Genomic DNA, 24,168 nt, shown 5'->3' with positions numbered 1-24,168 from the left:
CCAGCAGTGTCCTCCTGTCTCGCTCTTCCCTTCAGCTCCTGCACCACACTACTGATAGACTGTGCCCAAACACAACACACATACATCAAGTATTGTTTTTCAGCTTCCGCAAAATATACAGGCTGCCCTCCACACTGTTCCAAAATGGCCATTTTGTGAATAAGTGGTTTTGCATGACGTAGCCCATAAACCGTGTATACTTTTCGTCCATGCCAACCCTTTTCAGAGCATTAAGTTGTTGGATTGATTTCCTACCTTCAGTGCACCCATTGGTTTCAGTTCACTTGCTTGAGATTGGTAATCCTTCACATTGAATATTAAGTCGCCTTGCTTTTTGTCAGAATTACATTATCATTGTAAGCAGGGACTGTTTTGGTGTGTTCAAGGACACTTGGAGTTCTATGCCAAACATCATCATTTTTTTAAGGAAAACTACAGTTTATTACAACTTCGGTTTTATTTCCATAGCTTGAAAGCTTGAAAGCTCATAGTTTGAGCTTTTTGTAGTTCTGTTGGTTGTAATAGTATTGTACTCACCAAAGTAAGTGCTAAGATGCAGCAACATCGCTAAAAATAGGTCCAATAGCACGAGTGGTCAGACGGGGTAAAACATACCCCCACATAGTCAGATTTATTTGGAAGGGGAAAGTGGAGGAGAATGGTAAAATTATACTGTCCATTGTAAACAGCTTACAGAGTGACTTCCTGGTTCAACTTTGACCTACCAAACTTGCCGTAGTTGCGCACAGACAGACTTCCTATTAAATGAGGGAATTATTACAGACATTATGCAATATGTAAGTGTGCTTACTGTTGGTTTTATCGGCAGAGTAAGTGGCAGCTACAGTAATCTGGCAAAACTGTTGGCTTGCTTACAACCAGGCTGATTGTCTATACCACTCACGCATTTGACTAGTTAAGCTTTCAATATGTCTTTTTACATAAATATTTTACCTTGTGCAGCTTTAATAGTAACCATTAACACTGGGTGTCCTGCTAGCTCAGCAGGTTAAGACCTGTGTCACCGTCTTCATCCCATTCTGCCATCCTACCTCTGTCTCTCCTCATTGTAAACTGCCCAATAAAGCAGAAAAGCCATTAAAACTGCTACCCATAAAATGCTTTAATTTCATGCCGGCAATCATGTAGTTATAGCAGGTGTCATGTTCTCAGATGGCTGCCATCTCGTGAAGCTCTTTATATCTAAATTGTGAAATGCTAAATGAAGTGAGGCTTCACTGGCTTCGCAATAATAGTCATTCTATTCAGGGAACAAGTGAGGAATACTACCTGCTGATGCTAAACACTTTATTTTAGTAGTTTGTTCTTTCCTCTCTGTCCTTGAGAGTTAAGTTGTTAGACTTCAGCAAAACCTCTGTCCTTTTTTGGCTCTTGTTGTCCGCTCTCATTCCTTAAAGACTGAAGATGGCTTTATCGCTTTGTGCCTGGAAAGGTCCTGACTACCAGACGGAAGATGGATGGCCATTATGCTAATGCTGTCCCCTGGAGTTTTCATGGGGCAGTCAATGTGGACAGGGGACATTCATACCATTTTTACACCAAAATTAGTGTGTATAGGCAGGTTTTTTTAAACACGGGTAAACCCACTAAAAACAGGCGACTGACTCCTTTCCCACTGCCAGTAGACGAGTTTGCCGTTCTGTTTTTTTCTGACGTTCTACGTCACAGTAAGCAGCATGGAGGCCAGTGACACGTTACGGTGGTTGCTGTGTGCTGTATAAAAATAAGGTGTAGCCGCGGTGTTTCAGGTTTAACAGCACCGTGCTGGGCAGGTGACAGGTGTGTTTACAGAGTCTGTGTGCTTTGAAAGAGAGCGCGGATATAAAGTCACACAGCTGCTACATAATATGTACAATACTACATAAATATATGGATGACATGTTTACAGAGATCCGCAAATAGAAACACATGAAAGAGTCGTGCCGGAAAAGGGGTGAAAATTAGCGTGTTCACTCAGCTGTCATGTTTCATAAATACCCCGTGACTACTGCAGATTCATTTGAATGAATGCTGATTGTACCCTTTCCCACTCTAGACAAAAGCCAGATGTTAGTGGGTGTTAGTTGTTTTTTTGCCAAGTGTGAATGGGGCTTCAGATTACTGAATGTCACTTCCAGGTTGACATTCAGGCACTGACACACATGTCACAGTCTGTAGAGACTGAGCAACAATCCACGTTTAGGTATAGGGAAGCTTTAAAACAGGCTTGCACACAGGCAGGCAGACACAAAAAAATGCTAAACTAATAAACTAAAGCCAGCTGGGGTCAGCGCCTCAGAGGGCCTTGTTGGGTCAGAGCTCTGACAGCTGGGTGAGGAGAGGAGAACAAATAGGAACAAGGGAGGGTCAAGAGAGATAGACAGAGAGATACATAAAGAGAGAACAGCAAGCATGTTGGCCTCCTACCTGTGTGGGGTTGTAGAGCTCCTGCAGGGCGTTGCGGGACCCTTTCCTACAGCAGCCGTCCACCACGAAGGGGTTCCTCCGCAGGACTGCAAAACATAGAGGAGACACCGTTAACAAATGAGGACCTTTCAACCCAACCAACCCAGTCACTCTTGCCCTGTTGAGTCTTCAGAAGAACCTAAATATGCAGTCTTCTTCTACTGGAATGTAGCCTGTTGTTGCGGAACTAATCTCCTATTTAGCCTAATATCTGTGTTCCAACATGGGAGCTAATTCTAGTCTATTAATGTTACCACATTGCATAAACACTTCTTACAGTTAACGCTATATACATTTTTGCTTTTACCATAGTGGACAATGGTTTTCATTTGGCTTTCGCCTATTTCCCCTTTCTTCTTAGTAGATTTCAATATCTTTAACCTAAAGAAGAACCCTCATATAGCTGCACCGTTCCCCTGACGAACTCTTTTTATCTAATCTTTCTCTAATACTGGAGAGAGAAAGCCGATGATCAGAAGAGTCTCTCCTTCACTGGGCTGTATTCCTGTGATTGATGCAAGAGTGAAATCTAACTACTCTTTGTTTTGCTGTGGAACCCCTGGACCTCTCCACAAGGATACCACTTTGAGAGCCATCGCTTTAAACGACCAACTGCTGTGAGAAGGAGGCAGAAAGCTACAGGGAAAAATAATGAGAGCAGTGACTATATGCCAAGGGCGAAGCCACAGTTCAGCGTTTGTTTGGCTGGATCTCAGCTCTTTATACAACTCGATACAGAGCAGTAGCTGCTGGCAGTAGCTCAGCGGGAGCCGCCAGCGCAACACTCCGCCCCCGCCAACACACTCTCTCCAATTACTCTGGATGGAAAAGCGCTGAAGGACGGCACAGAATCGACAGGAAAGAAAATTAACCGCTATAGAGAAAGCCAAGGATTTAATGGCAGTTTATTCCACACGTCATCTGCCTCATGTTCATGAATGAACACATGTTACTGCCATCAGGAAAGCTGATGATGAGATTAATGAATGATGCACACACCTCTGGATACATTTCTATACAGTACATCTTCATCAATACAACTTACCAGTTACAATGCATGTTTACCATTCACATTATGTGAACAGCATTTATGCTTAGGAATTCGCCTATTTCAATTAGTAATCTTACCCTTTTGAGCAGTTGAGAACCGATTACTCAATTAACAGATGAACAGAAAATAATTAATTGACGGCAGTTATGATAATAACTGATTCATTGTCACTTATGAAGGAAAACATTTCTGCTAGTTCCAGCTTGTCAGATGTGAGGATGTGCTACTTTTCTTCATTGTAAGTTGAGTATCTTTAGGTTCTGGACTGTTGGTTGGACAAAAAAGATGTCACCTCAGAATCTGGAAAATTTTGATGGATAATTTTCACTTTTTTCTGGCATTTTATAAAATAAAAAATATTCAACAGATGAAGAATAATGAAAATAATTGTTATTTGCAGCCAGGGCCATAGCTACCCTTTAGGACTCTGATGTCATGTTCTTGGTTTTTTTGGGGGGGTTGGACTATTTACTTATTTAGTTATTGGAGTGTACATTCTATGTTTACTATATAACGCTTTCTATCAGAAGTTGAAGGGGAAGTTAAATGACGATTAATTTGTTTGGATACAAAAAAAAAAACTAGACATAACAAGACATACTGTTGAGTAAGGTTATGTACCATGGCTGGTTTATGGAAGGACTTTTTCTGATTTGTGTTATTAAGTTCCTGTTTCACTTTGGCTCTCCATAGAGAAAACAGAGACAAATCAGACATCGACATATTATACAGTAGATTAGAACTGCTTTATTAAAAAAAAAACTTGTAGAAATAACTATTGAACAGTTAGGTATGAAAAATCCAAATAATCAAAAAAAGTATGGGCACCCTGGTGACCTAAGCGTTAAGGTGCTGACCATCAACTGCAATGGCCCCACTTGGCCTAAAACTAAAACCTGGCTATGGTCCTGGTTGCAGCCCTACTTCCTGTACGTTATTTACATTAAAAAAAATCTAATTATATAGAAATGTAACTACTAAGTATGCACTTGCAACTATAAGTACAGTTTTGTACATATTTCCAAACGTGTGAGTGATAATCAGTGCTTAGAAACGGAAGTGAGCATGCACGAAAGGATCATCTCATTTTTCGTCTCATCTGATCATTCAAATACACGGATATATTAACAACGACACGGCCATCTGTCATGACCAGCTAATCAGCATGATTCAGGAGAGGCCAGCTCTGTACAACATCTGGTGTTCTTTTTTGAATGACGAATGCAGACTATCGCCACCTGCTGGTATGGAGAATTATTACCTCTCACGCAGGTGTAGAAAGTACGTGCTAGTTGGCCGTTCGGTGTGTCCTAGTGTCACTATCTGGCCAAGACACAGGCGACTGGAGGCGACGCTACAGTCGGCTTTTGTTGCCGCTAGTTCTTTGACGTCAGTTTGGTGTGCCAGGGCCGTCATATGACTGTGCCCAGGGAGCCATTGTCTCATAATCCGTCCATGATACAGGGTCAGTAGCTAATTATACACATTTGCACTAATTCTGTATATATGTTTGCCTCTCTATACAATGTGCAGTGGGAGTAGTACAGGAGGCAAATCTGCACATCTGCTGTGTAAAGCTAATGTCAGAATCCACATTTGGTCATCTACACACCTGCTTATGCGCTGAACTGTAAATTTACACATCTACTAACATGTAAATCTGTCTCTGCTTTCTAGCCAGTACACACTCAGTATCAGCATAATGAGCATGTTGTCTATGACTGTCAGTGTCCTCCAGATCCTCTTTTATATCCTATATTTTTGGTGCCGCAGTGGCCAAATTTCTCTTCAAACATAAATAAGGGTTTGTCTGCTCTTACTCTCATCTCACAGGTTAGCGGAACATCCAAGCAAAGAAGAGGATTCACATTTCTCAGCAAGCTGTTTTAAAAAAAATCCTGGTTAGAAATTGAAGAATGGAGTGTGCTTGGGTTGGCGCTGACGACAGATATACCCAGTGTCCCTGTATGTGGACCTTAATCCCTCTGTTGGCCCAAACCAGATCCACTGATGGAGCCCTGGTGAGCGAGCTGAGCGCTTGTTAGTGTAACAAGCCCCAACAGACAGCCATGACCTTCAGACACAGAGGGGAGGATAGAGAGAGGCGAGGGATGCCGTTACAGCTTCAACACACACAACCACACACACTCCTGTACATGCACAATTAATCACACACACACACAGAGCATGATTAATAACCTTCTTGCTAAAGCTGATCTTTAATAATGCAGTTCAACACTCCATCCTATACTGTGGATGATGTAAACAGGCAATTACTGCTTTCTTAGAGGACGAGAGCATTCGGTACAATAATGCAATCATGGAATATTTGCTTTTTAGGCTCGCTCACACAGAAAAGCACAAACATGCGCACACACACTTCCGCTCCCAGCAGGCTGAATCAGCAGAGCAGTGCTGATTACTGATTGCTGTGGACACAGACTTAAGGTGGAACTCAAGGTAATGAGGATTCAGTCCTGGTGTGAATGTGTGTGTGATTGCACCGCGTGGCACTGCTGGGTCATAGAGCTGTGGTGATATTTATCTGCTAAAAATAAAGATTATAATCTCAAATCACTGATTTAATAGACAGACATCTGCAAATCACCAAAACCACACTTTTTGTTCTGTGCTGTTATCAGCCGCTCCACCAATAAACTTTCCAATTCTGGAAAAACATGGAAAGCAAAGTCCACAAGCCTTTGCTCCATCTTAAGTCGTCCTCATCAAATCATCACGTTCCATCTAAAACCACTTTTACAATTTCATATGTTTCAGAATTTTATTATTTCATTTGATTACAATGCAAAGAATCATGGATTACAAGTTTGTTGATTTACAGTCACAAGCTAGTAAATTATGCTGGGGCTTAATTATTCCACAGCACTTTCACATCCACTGGTCAAACAAAAGAGGTACGTTAATGTTTTTTTCCCACTGTGGTAATAATGGTGGCGGCTGTCATTAGTCTATTGTACATGATTAGCATGTTAGCAACATATCATTTAAATAGTATCCTACGTAGTTAGAGTAATTAAAATGGTGCATGTGTGTATAATTTTGTTGCAAAAATGTCATTTTGACAATGGTTTGTTAGGTTTTGACTGCATTTGACATTGAAGTGAGATGTTTATCTCCAAGTGTTGTGTATTATTTGGTTTGTGTGTAGAGTTTTGACACAATGAGCCAAATTCCTCAATAAGTGTGTAAGAAATCACAAAAAACTGTATAAATTGTAACAAATGGCTTTATTTTTTAAGTATATGTTGGGGCATTTTTATGCCTTTATTAGATTAGATTTTGATAGTAGTGAGATGACAGGAAATTAGGTGGTTTTGCTTCCCTTTTACGTAAGGTAAGCTGTCAAATGGTCCATCAGAAAGGTCTTCCAAATGAACTATGGTGCTAGCTAAAAAAGACAAAGCAAGTGTCATTCTGGAGGAGGATGAACACCATAACTTGTTCTCATTTATGACTTATAACTGATCTACAAAAAAATAATAATTGATTTATTAACTATTAACGAAGTATTAGTTAAAACCTATTATCCCTTTATAAAAGTAACACAGAAATCATGTAAATTCCATCTCTGGTTATGCTGCTACACATTGGAAACCATGCATTTTCTCTAATTTGAGGTAATGAAGTGCAGTCATTTGACAATGCTATACCAACAATACACCAATAATATATTTCTTCATGTTGTCTCATGTTGTCAATGCATCAACCTGGCTGCACAACATGGAAACTGAAATCAATATGCTGAATACTACAATGGATTTGAAATCAAATATATGTCAACTTATTTTCAGCTTTAAAACCAGATAACAGTAACATCAATTTATAAACGGTGACACAAAAGCAACAAGTTATGAAGCATTTCTGCACTGTACACATGTCCATAAACGTCACATGGCTGTAGATGCTTCACAGTAAATGCCCTTTAGTGATGCCTCCTTCCTTGCCTCCTTTTATTGTGAAGGAGCCCTGGAAGCATACAATTTAGCCTAATTCATTGCTTAATAATATTAATAATATTATTGCTTAATAATATGTTTATTTTAATTTTATTTTAATTTTATATGTTAGCTTTTTTTTGTCAAAGGATGAATTTGAAAACTTTACAGCTCTGGCAAAATATAACAGGTGTTTTTCAGATGTTTTGCAGTACTTGCTGATTGTATTTACTGTTGATCCAGAATGCTGCGCACGTGTACTGACAAAAACTAGGAAAAGAGATCATATTTCTTCAATATTAGCTACTCTGCACTGGCTCCCTGTAAAATCCAGAATAGAATTTAAAATCCTTCTCCTCACCTACAAAGCTCTTAATGGTCAGGCACCATCATATCTTAAAGAGCTCATAATACCTTAATACCCGACTAGAACACTGCGCTCCCAGGACGCAGGGTTACTTGTGGTTCCTAGAGTCTCCAAAAGTAGAATGGGAGCCAGAACCTTCAGTTATCAAGCTCCTCTCCTGTGGAATCAGGTCCCAGTTTGGGTTCGGGAGGCAGACACCATCTCCACATTTAAGAGTAGGCTTAAGACTTTCCTCTGTGATAAAGCTTATAGTTAGGGCTGGCTTGGGTGAGTCCTGAACCATCCCTTAGTTATGCTGCTATAGGCCTAGACTGATGGGAGCCATGATGCGCCCTCTTTCCTCTCTCCTCTCCCTCTCCATCTGTATGTATTTTTATCCCATTACTGCATGTTACTAACTCAACATCTTCTCTCTCCAGTAGTTTTGTGCTTTCTCCTCTCTCCTTCTGTCGCTTTCAGCAGGTATTTCTGCCTCCAGAGCTGCAGAGTCTGGATCTGTGGTTGTGGGCCACCTGCTTCCCCTGTGTTCCTGCTCGACAACTGCTACTACAGTTGTTGTTACTGGCTCTGTTACTAATACTGACATTATTATTCCTATAGCTGTCATTCCTATTATTATTAATTTATTAATATTAACACTACAATTAACATTTCTACTATTTAAAAAATTCTAGGTGGTATTTGCACTGTGCCTCATTCTGTCCCACCCCCACCCTCCCTTTCCCAAAACCTCTCTCTCTCTCTCTCTCTCTCTAAACCTCTCTCTCTCTCTCTCTCTCTCTCTAAAACATGGCAGCGGCGGATGGCCGCCCACCATTGAGTCTGGTTCTGTCCAAGGTTTCTGCCTCTTAAAGGAAGTTTTTCCTTGCCACTGTCGCCAAGTGCTTGCTCATGGTGGGATTTGGTGGGTCTCTGTAAATAATATTATAAAGTGTAAGGAAAAGTTCAATGAGCTAACTTCTGTTATGAATTGGCGCTATATAAATAAAATTGAATTGAATTGAATATTAATTTCAAAAATATGTTTCAAAACATGTTTAATGATCCAAAACAACTGTTTAAATTGCCTGCCTCTGAAGGTCAGAGTTCAACAAATGTAACTATTTCAATTGGAAGCGACTGTTTTTTTCTTCCTTCTTGGTGTTTTGTCCAATTTCATAGTAAAACCAATTTCATTGTAGGTAGCCTATATGCTGATGTGACCACCCTTGGAGAAAAAGAAAAGCTCATCTCTCTAAATCCCTTTGTCCTCGCATTGTGCATAACTTCCCACACACACACACTGACATACAAGTAATTTAAATCCATCCACACAAGCCTGTGCGCTGTGCTCTGGTTTGCTCTGATGCCTCCGCGTACAAACACACACAACATACTCACAGACAGCAAGCAGACACGGGCTAAACTGACTAATCTGTCAGTAATCCTGTCTGTGGTCTGTCTGCTGCCTTTTGACTGACTGTTCATCCACACACACAAACACACACACACAAACACACACACTGAAGGTATTAGGGCCTGTACAACAGAGCTGAAATCCAGATAACCAGTGTACACCCACCCAGTCAACGGGAATATAAGGTCACCCATAGTGCCGCGCCAACACCTGCCTCATTGGTTGGTGGGAACTGAGCCGTAACCATGGAAACTGCTACCCTTCACCATCCTCTCACCTGCTGGCTGGATTCCTCAGGTTTGGAATCAGGTAAGGTCATGGGAAAGCAGAACCTTTTCATTTCTTCAGTGCTGACAGGTACAAGCTGATTTAACTTCTGCTAAGCTTCATTTTAACTGGTTTTATCTCTTACTCTTCAAATGACAGTTTAACTGATTTGATCTCTTACTATTCAACTGACAGTCCAACTGCTTTCATCTCGTAATTGAGCGTTCAACTGGGTTCTGTGATTACACCAAACAGTTAAACGGTTTACAGAACTTTCACTGTAAAGGAATCCTCTGCTTATTGCAGCAATTAATCTTCAACTGACATATTAACTGCTTTCAGTTCTTACATTTTAACTGACACTTCAAACCCATTCAGCACTTCAAGCATCACTTCAACTCCTGAAGTTCTTAAACTTCAACTGTAACTCTCAATCAATCTCAATCAAAGTAGCCAAAAACTTGTTGATATATTTGATAATACACAGTAAGATCCAGGATGGCTGAGTTGTTTATGAAGGCAAATTAAAACACTAAAACACCTGAAACACATCCTGAAGCCAAGTAACGTTAATAGACGAATGCTGCTGTTGGTATATTAAGTAGAATCAAAACAACCCCAGGTTTCATTTCAGCATTATTGCCAGGCTGAGTCACAGCTCTATTGAGCCATGTATTCCTATAGCCCTCAGCAGTAACAAATTCATGAGCTTCTTTGATGATAAAATTCTAATTATTAGAGACAAAATTCATCACCTTCAGTCCTCAACCAGTACTGATTTATCTTCAAACACAGGAACCTTAGAAACAGCTGTAATCCTGATAGATTACTTTTCTCCCATCGACCTTCTCCAACTAACTTCAACAATTTCTTCATCTAAGCCATCAACCTGTCTTTTGGACCCCATCCCTACAAGTCTGCTTAAAGAAGTTTTACCTTTAGTTAGCACTTCTTTACTGGATATGATCAATCTGTCTTATTATCTATCTAGCCTAAACACCAGTCAGTATCCAGTATGTACCCTGACGGCAAGAGATGCTCTGTGTGCTGCAAAAACATCCACACACAACACAGAAACACAGCACACATGCTATTCAGCTTTCATACTCTACTTTCATCAGACTTAGCAGGGATACTGTCACACTGACAGCCCTCCGCCTTCCCTCCTCCTCCCTGTCACCATTGTCCTGCTGCTGAAAATACTCTGAAAGCCTTTGATTTCAAGTTTATTAGTCCTTTTAAAAGCAGGTGGAGAGAAGCTGGGAAGCTTCCAGCTCAATACAACAAGTAGACCTCTCTGTCATCCACTAAGAACACTTAAAGTGCTTCCTAGTAAAACCTAATGCTCCCACGCTGCTTCCTGAAGCACAGCTCCTCTATTAAGCTGCATTGTACCCGAGAAGGTCAGAAACAGACAGATTTTAACAATTCACCTGAAACATCCAACAAAATGTCTTTGTTGGCTTTGAAAGGAAAAAGGACAAAACAGTGACATCCCAATGAGAACACCACACAAAGCTGTCTCTGCCAAGTAACACAATTCTAAGAAACTGACAGAAATCATGAGAAGTAACAAACATCAGGGAGCTCAGAATAAACCTTGTGTTATACATCCATCTCTCCTTTTCATTAGCTTGTGTTTTTGTGTCCTTTCTTTTCTATGAAGAAGGTTGTAACTCATCCTGTTTATTGACTAGGGCCTGCATTCATCACAGTTTATACCTGGCATTTATTAAGTTCTGAAAATTACACTTGACAATTCTCTAAAGAGCCAATATTAGGAGTGGAAAAGGAGTGAAAAAGTTCTCATAAATGTGAAGAACTAACAAAAGGATAATTTTGGTTCATTTCAACTTGGGTGGAGAGTGAATATTGGACTTAGATTCATCAGGCAGACACAAACACAACTCCAAATGAATACTAATGTTGCTCTGTGCAACTGTTAGCTAACACATTAGCCGTATCAACTTTGTAGGTTTGTAAGGTTATAGCGTGTCAATGTTGTGTTTGCAGCCAGTTCTGCTGCCTCCAAGTGGCCAAAAAAAAAAATCAATGAATGCAAGTTTAAGTTTGTGAGTAGGAGTTAAAATTAAGATGTTTTGGTTTTATCTTTCACTTAAAAGGTCCAGTATGTAGGATTTAGAGGCATCTAGAGGTGAAATTGCAGTTTGCAATAATTTGAATGCCGCTCGCCTCACCCCCCGTTCCAAGCGTGTAGGAGAAACTACAGTGGCTGTGAAAAACGCGAAACGCCCAATCTAGAGCCAGTGATTGGTTTGTCCATTCTGGGCTACTGTAGAAACATGGTGGTGCCTCTGTGGAAGGGGACCCACTCCCTCTTTAGAAACGGCTTATTCTAAGGTAATGAAAACACAACGATTCTTATTTTCAGTGATTATACACTAATTAAAACATACTTGTAAATATTATATTCCATTTCTGCCAATAGCTCCTCCTAAATGTTACATACTGGACCTTTAAAGGAGCTGTAAGCTACATGCACTTTACTAAATGTCACGCTAGAGCACCAGCATCTCAGACCAAAACAAATGCGCGGTGAGCACCAGACTCCATTGAGAAAAACAGTAATTTTACCTTGTAGATCATCGTGAAACACACTTCATTAATACTGGACAGAAACAAAATAAAACTCACCAAAACCATATTTACATACACAGGCCTGTGTGTGTCTGCTCGTCTGTCTGTGTGTGTGTTCGTGTGTGTGTGTGTGTGTGCCCCTCCCCGCAGATCCTTTTAACTTCATTGTTGAAGAAGCGACGCCCCGCAGAAACACAAAGCTTTATGTCATAAATTCATGAGGTTATTATAAAGATCAGCTCTTTATTGTGATTCGAAAAGAGCAGAATCGCTTGTTGACTGGCGTGGAGAAACGTGCTCCTGGTCTGAACAGCCAGGCTACTGCTTGCAGGTTAAATGACCTAGCGTGGTGCTTCATGGTGCTTCGGCCTCCGGTGTGTCCCCTGCATTAATTCACCGAAATATTCTGGCTCTATGCCTCTGGCAGCAGCGAAATGGGCTGCAATGGCTGCTGTGTACGTCCAAAGTACGTCCACTAAAAGTGCTTGTTTTTACCACTGACAGGCTCAGATTGTTATTTTTAGTGTCTGACAACATTATGGAAAGGATTGCTACAGAGCTAGACCTTTTTGATAAACAGTAAGATCCTCCTGAAGCCGGTCTGGCTCGCCACTAGACTCCATTGAAAAAAACATAAATCACAGACCAGTTAAACACACTTCATTCAAACTCTGCAGAAACAAAATAAAACTCACCAAAACTGTTTCTGTTAGTCTTTCCACTGTTCCAACAATCACAGAACAGTGTCATGCATGCACGGCCGGTGGCAGAGGGAGTGTGACGCCATCCTCTGCTCAGGACACCATTACTCCACTATATCTTTACATAGCAAATAGTTGTTTGCTGCTATATTAATGTTCAGAATCTCATTTACAGAACCTTTAAGTCCAAAATGTCACTTAGCAGTTTGATAAATACAGGCAGTGAGACAAACAGGGATCGTACAAAGTAAATAAAACACCCTACAGTGCAGTAAATATCAATTTGGTAAACCTCATGATGTCTGTTTGTTGTAGTTTTTGATTCAATGCAAAACTAACACTGCAGTCAGTAAATATTACATTGCACTATATTTTCTCAGCATTTGATTACACACAAGGCGCACTATAAACAGCAGACCCGCTCCGGCACATGCTCAGTGCAGGCCTGCAATCACACGCAACATCTGCCGCCATCTATCAGCAAAGAGATTATGGACCGCTGGAGGAGGATTAATTTGTCGCTAATCTTACCTTCACAATGGGAGAGGGCTGAGATCCACTTCATACTGGGCCGCCCGCACACCAGCCAACACAAACACACACACAGGGTTGATTGGGTCTAAACATTGATAGACAGTACACCACTTCTTTATGGCTGTGTGTGTGTGTGTGTGTAAGTGTGTGTGTAGGGTTGTTATCAACCTACAGAAAGCTGAAGTGCTGCAGCCTAATTGAGATTCAAATGAACAATGCAAGTGGAGCAGAGAAGTAGAGATACAGGTGATTAGCAATGTTGGCACAACTTCATTAAACAAAGCTCTATAAGAACTTGAGGAAGTGATTTTGTGTGTGTGTGTGTGTGTGTGTGTGTGTGTGTGTGTGTGTGTGTGTGTAAAACCAATCAACTCTCCAGGTATGATTGGCTGTGTGTGTCTCTTCCTGGTTACAGCGCTCAGTCTAAACCCCTTAATGATGATTACTAACATGACGATAATACACAAGCAATTATGGCTTTGACAGTCCTCACCTCAGGCTCAGAGACAGAGTCAGGAGGAGAGACAATATCCGATATCACTGTTAACCACATTTTCTACTCTACTCAGCTTCATCATTGGTCTGTATCATTATAATCCGACAGGCTTTGACTGACAGCTAATGTGCTGCAGGAGGCAAGAAGTGTCAATCAATAAACCACAGTTTGCCAATATGATAAACTTCACATTGAAAGAGCTTTGGGAACTGTGTCACTGATAACAAAAAAAGATATTTTTGTCATAAAATGTTGCACTAAAAAAAATATAGAACATCTCCTGCAGGCCGTCATGTCACCATATCAAACAAACAACAACCACAAAATCTGTCAATGGGAAAAGCAAAACTGACTGGATAACATTTCTTGAAACTAGCTTAATAATCAGGCCACTACAAACCATCTGGCCTTAAAGCTAGTAAACCAGATTTAAACAGTGAAATAAAAAACAAACAACATAAAGGTTTTTGAAACTAAATGATGTTGAAGGCAAGCACACACCCTCTGAGAAATGTTTTGGGAATTACTGTACTACACATTATAGCTTTGGTCATAATGAGTCATATAAATTCAGCACATGGTAGCATGATATTTGCAGCTACTACAAAAAGCCCATTCGTTTTTAAATATAATATAATTAAATTTTTTTGGCATCCCTCAGTGGTGCAAACAAGAATCAACCTGTGTTAGCAATCACTTTCCATGCATCTTTATTGTCTGCACTTGTCATTGTGGTACTAAATTCTCCTTTTTTATACTGTACGTTCTGATGAAGCTCATCTGCCAGTAGAAATTCATCCCTGCTCCAATTTGTTTTTGTTTTTTTCATTTCAGACAATTCGTACCTATTTGTATATTTATACATTATTAATATAATAGGTTGGTGTTAATTTTATCAGTAAATTGCTACTGGAGATTAAAAATTTACTTTAAAAAAATTCAATCATATATGCTTTTTGCATATTAACATATCACTGAGAAAATGTAAAGTAAATGTAAAGAAAATGTAATTTTTTTAACCATGAGAACAACTGGGCAGATATACATTACATCCTTGTCTGGTTATTCTTGTTTTCACATACATGTGATTAATCATTTGTCTTATTCTTCACTTTCAGCAAATATTTTTTACTCCTAAATTGGCTCTTTAGAACATTCTTAAATGTAATTCTTAATTCTAACCCTCTTACAAATGTGATGACTACAGGCCCGTCTTTGCATCGGTACTAGTCTTATCAACACTTATCAATATCCTTGGAAACATTCCATTACATACAGGTTGCATCCTCTTAAAATGAGATTAAATCTACTTGAGTTTCCTAGCATCAAGTGTAGTGTAGTGACTTGCCTTAAGTCCAACTAGATTTTAAATCTACATTTAAGATAATTCCATTTACTTACATGATACATTTGCAGAAAAGATTGAAGACTGCCTTTAACCAATTCAGCAAAATAGAAACTCAGTTTTCTCTTGGCAGATCAGAGATATTTGTGACAACTATGCAGTCCACCCGCTTTTCAGACTCGTTTCTTGTCAGCTCTAGCTGAGAAATAAACTGAATATCTTACTAAGAAAAATCATGATCAGTAAACTTGAAAATAATCTAAAGCAAATGGTGCTTGACGAGATTATTTATCTTGAATAAGAAAAACAAGATTTTACTTTATTGAACTGCCACTTTTGCAGTGACTACATGCATTACAGCCTGCATGCACAGAATGACAACATGCAACTGTCTACTGAACATGCTGCACTGCCTCCATGCACTGAATGTGAGCTCCTGTGGGCCTGTACCATGTGTACCAGAAACCACATTTCACCATCGTAGAAAAGGTTTCAGTCGTAGTCATCTGGACATCTGGAAGTCATTCTCAATTGAGAATGACTTCCGGATGGGAGCCGAAACGTCTTGATTCTGAAAACAGCGTCCAGATGACTACGACTGAAACCTTTTCTACGATAGAACACTCCTGGATGAATGAGGGACTACACCGCCCACATTTCACCATGTTAGCTGTCAATATGTTCCTGCACCACTGTCACCAAGACAAATTCCAGTATATTCATTGTACCTGGCAAATGAAGTGATTCTAACTCAGAGAGTGCGTGTGATAATAGAAGAGGAGAAGCACAGACAGAATGCATAAGCAGTCAAGACAAAGATAGCACCTGACAGCTTCTAAAACGTCTACATCATAATACAATAACAGTGAGCTGGGCTTTTCGGGACTCCTTTAACACATCACAGCCATCACTGAGCACACTGGAGCATAAAGCACAGCGGCAGATGGAGCAGGTCGGGAGGAGGCGGGGTGAAGAAGAAGACTGCTGGAGCTCCCACCCAGTCACTGAGCAGGCAGTAAAAGTTTCACTCAAGACAACCTCTGCATCGCTCTGCCATGGGCTTTCATTACTATTACTATTATACTATAAACTATATGATACTATTTCTGATGTATTATTCCTGTGCAGATGCACAGTGGTAACATGTGCTGGATATATGCTACAGTATGTATACAAAGATAATGCACGTGAAACCTGAGCCCAATCCTCCTGTGTTATGTGTTTTATCATACATCTTTATTCTTTTTAATTTTTTTACTATTCGTAGGATCAGGATCATTTCTCCACTGGCTCAAGCCTCAATAGATCAGAATGCAATGCTGCCACTAGAGTAATGTGTGGTATGATTTTATATGGGTGATGAGATCATTTATGGAAAAACATGTTTAATAAATACAGTCATTCTTATGTTAGAATCTTTGGGATAAATGCTGTTTCTGAGAAATAATACATTTGCAGCCTCAAGGCTTCTTCCATTAATTAGTTAAATAATTAATGCTTGGCAAAGGGAAATACAGTAATCACTTGGTAGATGATGATGGGGACCACAGTGGAGGAAAGAAACCCTCTCTTTCTGTTTGTGTCCATGTTTTTCTTTTTTGCCCTGTTCATCTCTCTTAATTTGTGTTGACTCATTTGAGGTCATTCGAACTGGCCATAGTTAACTGATTATAACTTATAGTTAACTGATTCACAGGGATGTTTTAATACAGAAATATAAAATAAGTACATTTCTAGTCAAAGGGGGCAAACACTTTTCCACACCCCTGTACTAGCTTTTTCTGGAGTGTTTGACTGTATCCGATGCCTTCATCAGTAAATTGAACTTGCTCTCTTGAGCAGATTGCACTCATGGAAGAAGGCTGCAGGATATTGACAAAAACTTCGGAAAAAGCTAGCAAGTAAACCTTAAGATATACTCAGATAGATAGACTTGCAGTACTTGTTTTATCTCCCTTTATATTTTCTTACTATATTTATTGTTATGCACCAATATAACATAGCAAATCCCTTGTATGTGTAAACCTACTTGGCAATAAACCTGATTCTGATTAAGTTTAGAATATTTTACCACAGACAATGTGAATGTGGTTTTCTTGCATTAATGTGCAATAAATGTGTTACATTTGTTGGAAATTTGTTGGGTCTCTGCAAATACTATTATAAAGAGTACGGTCTAGACGGTCTTGAGTCTGGTTCTGTCCGAGGTTTCTGCCTCTTAAAGGAAGTTTTTCCTTGCCACTGTCGCCAAGTGCTTGCTCATGGTGGGATTTGTTGGGTCTCTGTAAATAATAATATAAAGTGTAAGGAAAAGTGCAATGAGATAACTTCTGTTATGAATTGGCGCTATATAAATAAAATTGAATTGAATTGAATATCAGTCTAGCAAATACCACATTATCATTAAAATTGGTCATCATGGTTTCCATAATAATGGTCAGACAAACAGTCAAACAAAATTATTGAAATGTTGTGTAAAGTGCTGTGTTATTAATGCAATAACCCTAATTAAAGTAACCGAACACCCTGAAAATCTCCAGTGGTTTAACTTCTTACTGTGCTGCAGTGATGTATGAGTGTATTCCAGGGTGTGTCAGCACACTGTGACATCACTGTTGGGTGTGGTTAAAGGTGCAGTGGAGCACCCTTCTAACCACACCCATCAGTGATTCTGGCTGTGCTCAGAGGTGAGAGAGGACAGTGAAATGCAGCTTCTCAGCTTGGCGTTAAGTTATTCTTTATACCAGGTTACATTTAGTCTCATATCCACTGCATGGTACGGCACGGCTCTACTCGACTTGAATCGCTTGGAACTGTTCTTTTTTGGTTTTCCATTGGCAAAACTTGTGGATAGTATCTGGTACCTGGTACGTTTTTTGGTATCCCCTTGGTCGAGGTTCCAAGCAAGCTGAGCTGACACTAAAAGGTCCTAAGACCACTGATTGGTCAGAGAGAATCATCACTAGAATCCTCACTTGCGCGACACTGGACATCCTGCAGAAACCCACCATTTTTAAATAGCCAAGCCACCATCAGTAGCACCTGCAATTATTTTATTCACTTGACCCAGATTTTTTAAAATGGCAGCCCGCAAAACCGCAGCGTGGTCAATTAATGAATTGCAGACTTTCAGTTAATGAATTGCAGACTTTCCTCTTGTTTGGTTGCCGATGAAAGGATCCTGTGTTTGTGTCATGTTGTGCCGCGGCAGTTTCACGCGGCGTCACTATGATTATCAGCTACGAATCTTGCCTAAATTGAGGGGGTACTATCTGCAGCGGATAACCCAGTTGAGAAAGTCGAGTCAAGTCAAGCCGAGCCATACCATGCAGTGGAAATGAGGCTTTAGTTTCATTGATAGTTCCAGATAGTTTATGATATATAATGTTTGCATCTTTCCAAAAGGAGAGCTGTCCTTTCCTGCTTGTCTTTGATTGATTTTTAATTCTAGCATCTTTTTATGAGAATATTAACTGTAAATGAATATATATAGATATATATTTAAATTATTTTTTTGAACCCAAACTACACACAGAGGAGGTGGAAGTGCTTTTTAAAACCTGTGTATAGTGTCTGCAGGGCTTCCACAGGCTGCACGTGACGGTCACCTATTGTAGGGTATAGGGCAGCATGTTTGTAGCCTCAGTGAGAACCCAGGGCAAAACAGTCTGTAAAACACTTGCTGCTGCTCCTAAAGCTTATTGCTGTGAACATATGTAATAATTAAAGGCAACCTAAATTAGCATATCAACATTTTTACCAACTCCCAGCTTCTAATCTGGATTTGGCAGCTGGACAGTCAGAAGACACAGTTTAGAAAGATTTTAGTAAGTATATCAAATTGAACAAAGTGAGGACAAAAGTTTAGAAAAGTGAGTCCCCTTTGCTATTGCATGATTAATTCCTTTGTGCCATTGGGGCATAAATCTAGTTCACTGCTTCAGTCCTCTTTCCTCTGCTCAGGCATGATTTCATTTTTTTGAGACACCTGTCTCACACCAATACAACTTTTCAATACAGCATTGCATTACATTTTTACACTCTGAATAACTCTCTGAATGAAAACTTTTCACAGTGAGGTCTGTGGAAAGACATGATGTTGAATTTTTTTCTGCAGTTTGTCATGGTTGTGAGCATCACAAACTAAATTCCATTCACCTCCACTGTATTGGGGTGGAGGCAGAGACAAAAATCTCAGAGTCTGATATCTCAAAACCTGGAAAAATAAACCAAAACTATCTGTATGGTTTGATACCACTAGAGGTACGAGAGAAAATACGTTTTTGTAATTTGGGTGATCTGACCCTTGACCTCTGCCAGCTCCTGTCCATGACGTCACCTCCCCACTTCCACATCTGCTTATTCCTAGTGTCCCAGCATCCCTGAGTCATAGCTGCCCTCTTTCTGCCTGACTCAACATTCCCTTACCTAAAAAGGAAAGGAATTTATACCCGGTAGCCTTAAGTTAGGAACCAAGACCACAGTGTTCATTCAACTCTTTGTGGCTTCACTATGACACCAACAACACACGTGGTGGGTTGCCAAGCAGCATGCATGTCTACACAGAAAATGTTAGAAAAATATGAGAAGGACATATAGTGGAAACATGTACAAACTATAGGTAAAATGATAGCTTTAAATTTGAAGATTTTCATGCCAGACATTTTGAGGCAGTCTCCAGACTTTAATTATTTACAAGGGAACGCTTTTGAACCAGAATTTAGACCAACGTATGACAGTAAGTCTCCCTTATAATCCTAAAAATGGAAATTTTGTTGCGTTTATGGACATTTTACTGGTAGAGAAACTCCATGACACATTACTGCCTTTAAATAGGGGGTGTTTTCCAAAACTATTATTGAAAAGCAAGTAACAAAATAAAGTTTTATGAAGGACCTTCATCGCATCAGAAGTTTGCAATCCGACAATAGTTTTAGTAGGCAGAGGGAGATGGAGGCCACGTGGACTTAATGGAGCTCAAGGCTTTGATGGATGGCAGGAAGTCAACATGTGATGATTGTTGCAGTCCGCCCCTCCCCAGGGACAAACACTCACACACACTCTCATACACACATATATACAATCTGACTGAGTAGAAATGGACCAGCGGTGAAATGCGGTCAACTGTGGGCCAATTCAGTCGGAAGTCGGCCAAACGTGGAAGAGACCCAGTCACATGAGAAAGGCCAACCGGGGCACCAGAGCCGACGCCGCAAAAACCACAACACCACGGGACACAAATGCTGCAGGGGGGGAAGTCATGAGGATGGGGAGAGGAGAGACTTATGCGTGGATAGATCAGGGTGAACTCACTGAACCTCCTCTCACACACCCTGTGGGAGTCTCACACACTTCATCCCTTGCCCCCTCCACCTCCCCACATCACCCTGCAGTGAAGAGTGTGAATGGAAGCCAACATGAACTAAGTGAAAAAGAAAAACGTCTTGGGATCAGACGGAGGTTTCTGATCCCCGAAGCTCTACGGCAAGCTGACAAGTCGAGCAGTCCTCCAAAAACAATCACAGACTGGCAGGCAAGGTAAGCATTCAGGCAGACACAGAAGCCACGCTGGGAGAAGAATCAGATGATGCACGGCAGCAACAAAGCCACTTAATTCCCAACAAACAACAAAGTAAAATTATCTTTGTCTTCCCTGGTCCTCTCTGCCTCCACTTCAGGGTCTTAAACATCTAAAGTTGGAGAAACGCTTTGAGTTGACAAGAGGTCAGAAGTAATTCATGAGGGTTTTTAGACCCTTAAAGGAAGGGGAGATATGAGTAGTAATGATAATGACATGTGGGGGCTGCCTGTGTTCAAATGACTGGAGTTGTGTTTCAAATCTGTTTGCGGGGTGAAACTCAAAAACACAATTAACACATTAACTTGAGTAAAGAATATATGTATATATCAAAAATGGGTGCTGCTTAATAATTGTATATACTCATAAAATCTTAAGAGGAAGTCACAATTGACTATATTAGTGGTTGAGGAATAATTTATTAACGCTTTACAGATTAGTAAAAAGTCATAAGTCGATGCTGTCATGGGTTGAGGGTTTATGTATAGTATTTCCTGTTTTATTTGAAATGCTCCTTTTCCCTCATGTCTCTGGTAGTTTTACTTCCTGTCTTTGTTTGTTTTCCCACCAGTTTTGATTGTTTGCTTCGCCCTGATTAGTTTCACCCGTGTCTCGTCACCTCCCCTTACCTAAGTGTATTTAGTCTCTGTGCTTCCCTTGTGTCTTTGTCATTTGGTCAAGCATCCCAGCAATTAATTCCTTGGTGTTTTGGATTATTCTGTTTCCCTTGGACCTCGTCTTTGATATTTGGATTTTGTTATTTGCCTGCTCCTTTGGACTTGTATGACTTTGTGGACTTCTTCCCTGGTTTTGGATCACTGCCTGAAATCAGTGTAAGCCTTTTGTTCCCTATTAAAACTGCACCTGCTCTGCCTCTGTGTCTGGGTTTGGGTCCAACGCCTGCTTTTCTGGTTCCTGAGCTTGATTAACCCTGCAACAGATGCATGAATAAAAATTACTTGGGTTGACAGGTTATGAGTTACTGTATGTAAATTAATATTTTTTTTTGTTTGGTCTATATCTTCTACCAATACAGTCTTTTTTGATATTAAGTAGTTATTTAACATTAATGAGGTTGTTAGTAGGCTAATAACTTAAAAAGCCTTTTAAGTATAAGTGGTTTATTGTAAAGTGGTCGGAAGCATTTTATATTTATTTACAATGTCTCTATCTCTGAAGCTGTACTGATTGAGGCACAAGCGGTGTATTAAGCTAAATACTAATGCCAGCATGCTAATATGCTCACAATGATTCAAGTGGCTGTGGTAAAGCGGGTCATCCTCCAATCAGAAGGTTGGTGGTTCGATCCTGACTTCCCCCAGCCCACATGTCGAAGTGTCCTTGGGCAAGACATTGAACCCCAAATTGCTCCCGAGGGCTGTCCCTTCGGTGTGTGAATGATTAGTTAGTTTCTTTGGACTGATGAGCAGTTAGCATCTGTCATCAGTGTGTGTGTGTGTGTGTGTGTGTGTGTGAAGTGCTTTGAGTGGTCGGAAGACTAGAAAGGTGCTATACAAGTACAGTCCATTTACCATTAACATGCTGATGGTTAGCAGGTATAATCATGTTCACCATCTTAGTTTAGCAGGTTAGCATGCTAACATTTGCTAATTAGCACTAAATTCAACACAGCTGAGGCTGACAGAAATATCAATAGTTTTGCAGGTATTTGGTCATAAACCAAAGTATTGGACTAACTGGAATTTTGACCTGATGAAGGTGGTAAATGAAAGTCAGGGGATCACCACATTTATTCCAATTCATCCTGAGGGGGTCTTCAATGTGCCTACCAAATTTCATGGTGATCCAACCAATAGTTGTTGAGAGATGCCACTTAAAATCACACAGTAAACCTCATGGTGGCGCTAGAGGAAAGGTCTGGGGATCACCAAAGTCAGCCCCCATATACAACCACCTGTTAAGCTGTTAAGTATGGAACAGTCAGGTAATGCTGCATAGTATTACCACAAAGGATGATATCTCTAAAATGTCTTCTCTGTTTATCTCTAAAATTTTTGAATTGAAGGGTTGATGATAGTTATTATCTTTTAATAATCCCTAATGATGGCAGCCCTCAGTCCTGCAATCATTTCACCAAAGCAGAGGTCAAAAACAAACAGAAGGTCACCTTCAGCTGAGAAAGCTGTTCTTCACACTGAGAAGGTTAATGAATAAATTCAGTACTAAAACCCCTGGATGTGATTTTTTTTCCCCCACCAGCATTCATAAACTTTTTCCTGAAGTTTGCTGTAAAGCTCGAGGCATAAAGCTTGAGGGAATCTTAGAAATACAGCTGCTCATGCATTTACATTACATTCTAGGTTCTCGCCTATACTGTGTCTGGAGAGTTTAACAACTTCCATTTTGAAAATCACCAACCCACAGTAACGAGGCCAAGGATCAAAACCAAAGGGGTATGATATGTAAGAAAAAGAGCTGATTATTACAGTGTCCTTGGTTTATTTAGCCAGACAGAAGTGCCACATGGAGAAAGATGAGTCAGACACAGCGGATCCATCAGGCACAAGAAGAGGAAGAGGGGAGATGGAGGAAAAGTGGACGTGAAGTGATTCTTAAAGAGAGAAGTTATTAATGCAAGCTGAACATAAGGAGGAGGACTGCAGCTCTGCCTGCAGCAATACGCTCAGAAGAAGATGACTGAGGCCCGGGTGGAGTGATGCTGCAAGTGAGGGAGGGCTGTGTTCACGCTAACAGCCAGGTTCAGGGATGTTTCCGGGCCAAACTATGCATGGAAGTGTGAGGTCGCAGCTCCCGCAGAGGCCTGACACACTGGAGAACCCACCCTTCACACACTCATTCTGACAGATCAATGTGTGCTGGTCAACACACTGCAGGAGTTCTATTAGAACTAGAAAAATGACATTTCCTGCTGAAAATGTGTGGGAAAGCTGAAATGATTTTACAAAACACTGCTGAAAAGAAGTCTGAAATGAAATGCCTGAAAAATCTTGAAGCTCAAATGCATTGCATTGCACTGCTTACCAACCTGGAAGCTGAACTGCATTACCTAAAGAGGCTAACAGCTGAAGCTGGCAGCTAAACTGTAATACTGTCATCACTGGAAATTGAAATGAGTTACCTAAAAAGGCTGAAAGTTTAAATGCATTGCACTGCTGAAAAACCTGAAGTTGAATTGTGAAACTGGCAGAGTTGGAAGCTGACCTAGATAACCAAGTAATGCTTAAAGCTGAAATACACTGCTAAAAGTTGGACACAGCTGTAATACTGTCAAAGCTGCATTCACTTCTCTTAAGTTCCTGAAAAAAGCTTGACATTTTTAAAAAGCATGAAAGGTGGAATAGAAGCATGAATGTCCTTTAAAGAGCTGAACATTTTGACATTTGAATGGCCTCTGCGGCTGAATGTATGCAGAAGTAGTAGTCGACCGGAAG

General features: G+C 40.3%; 1 protein-coding gene across 2 annotated transcripts in view; it reads right to left on the bottom strand.

Annotated features, from left to right (window-relative positions):
* chst11 (carbohydrate (chondroitin 4) sulfotransferase 11) overlaps positions 1–24,168 on the bottom strand; it is a 100,457-nt gene that overhangs the window by 27,217 nt on the left and 49,072 nt on the right. For both annotated transcript variants that reach the window (XM_044186545.1, XM_044186544.1), the window contains exon 2: positions 2,428–2,513. In XM_044186545.1, coding sequence (XP_044042480.1) covers positions 2,428–2,513 — 86 coding nt within the window. The remainder of the gene's footprint in view (positions 1–2,427; positions 2,514–24,168) is intronic.

Source organism: Siniperca chuatsi, linkage group LG23, assembly GCF_020085105.1.
Source record: "Siniperca chuatsi isolate FFG_IHB_CAS linkage group LG23, ASM2008510v1, whole genome shotgun sequence".
Classification (NCBI taxonomy): Eukaryota; Metazoa; Chordata; class Actinopteri; order Centrarchiformes; family Sinipercidae; genus Siniperca; species Siniperca chuatsi.
Note: the sequence above shows the minus strand (reverse complement) of the source record. Positions and strands in the feature narration are given on the sequence as shown.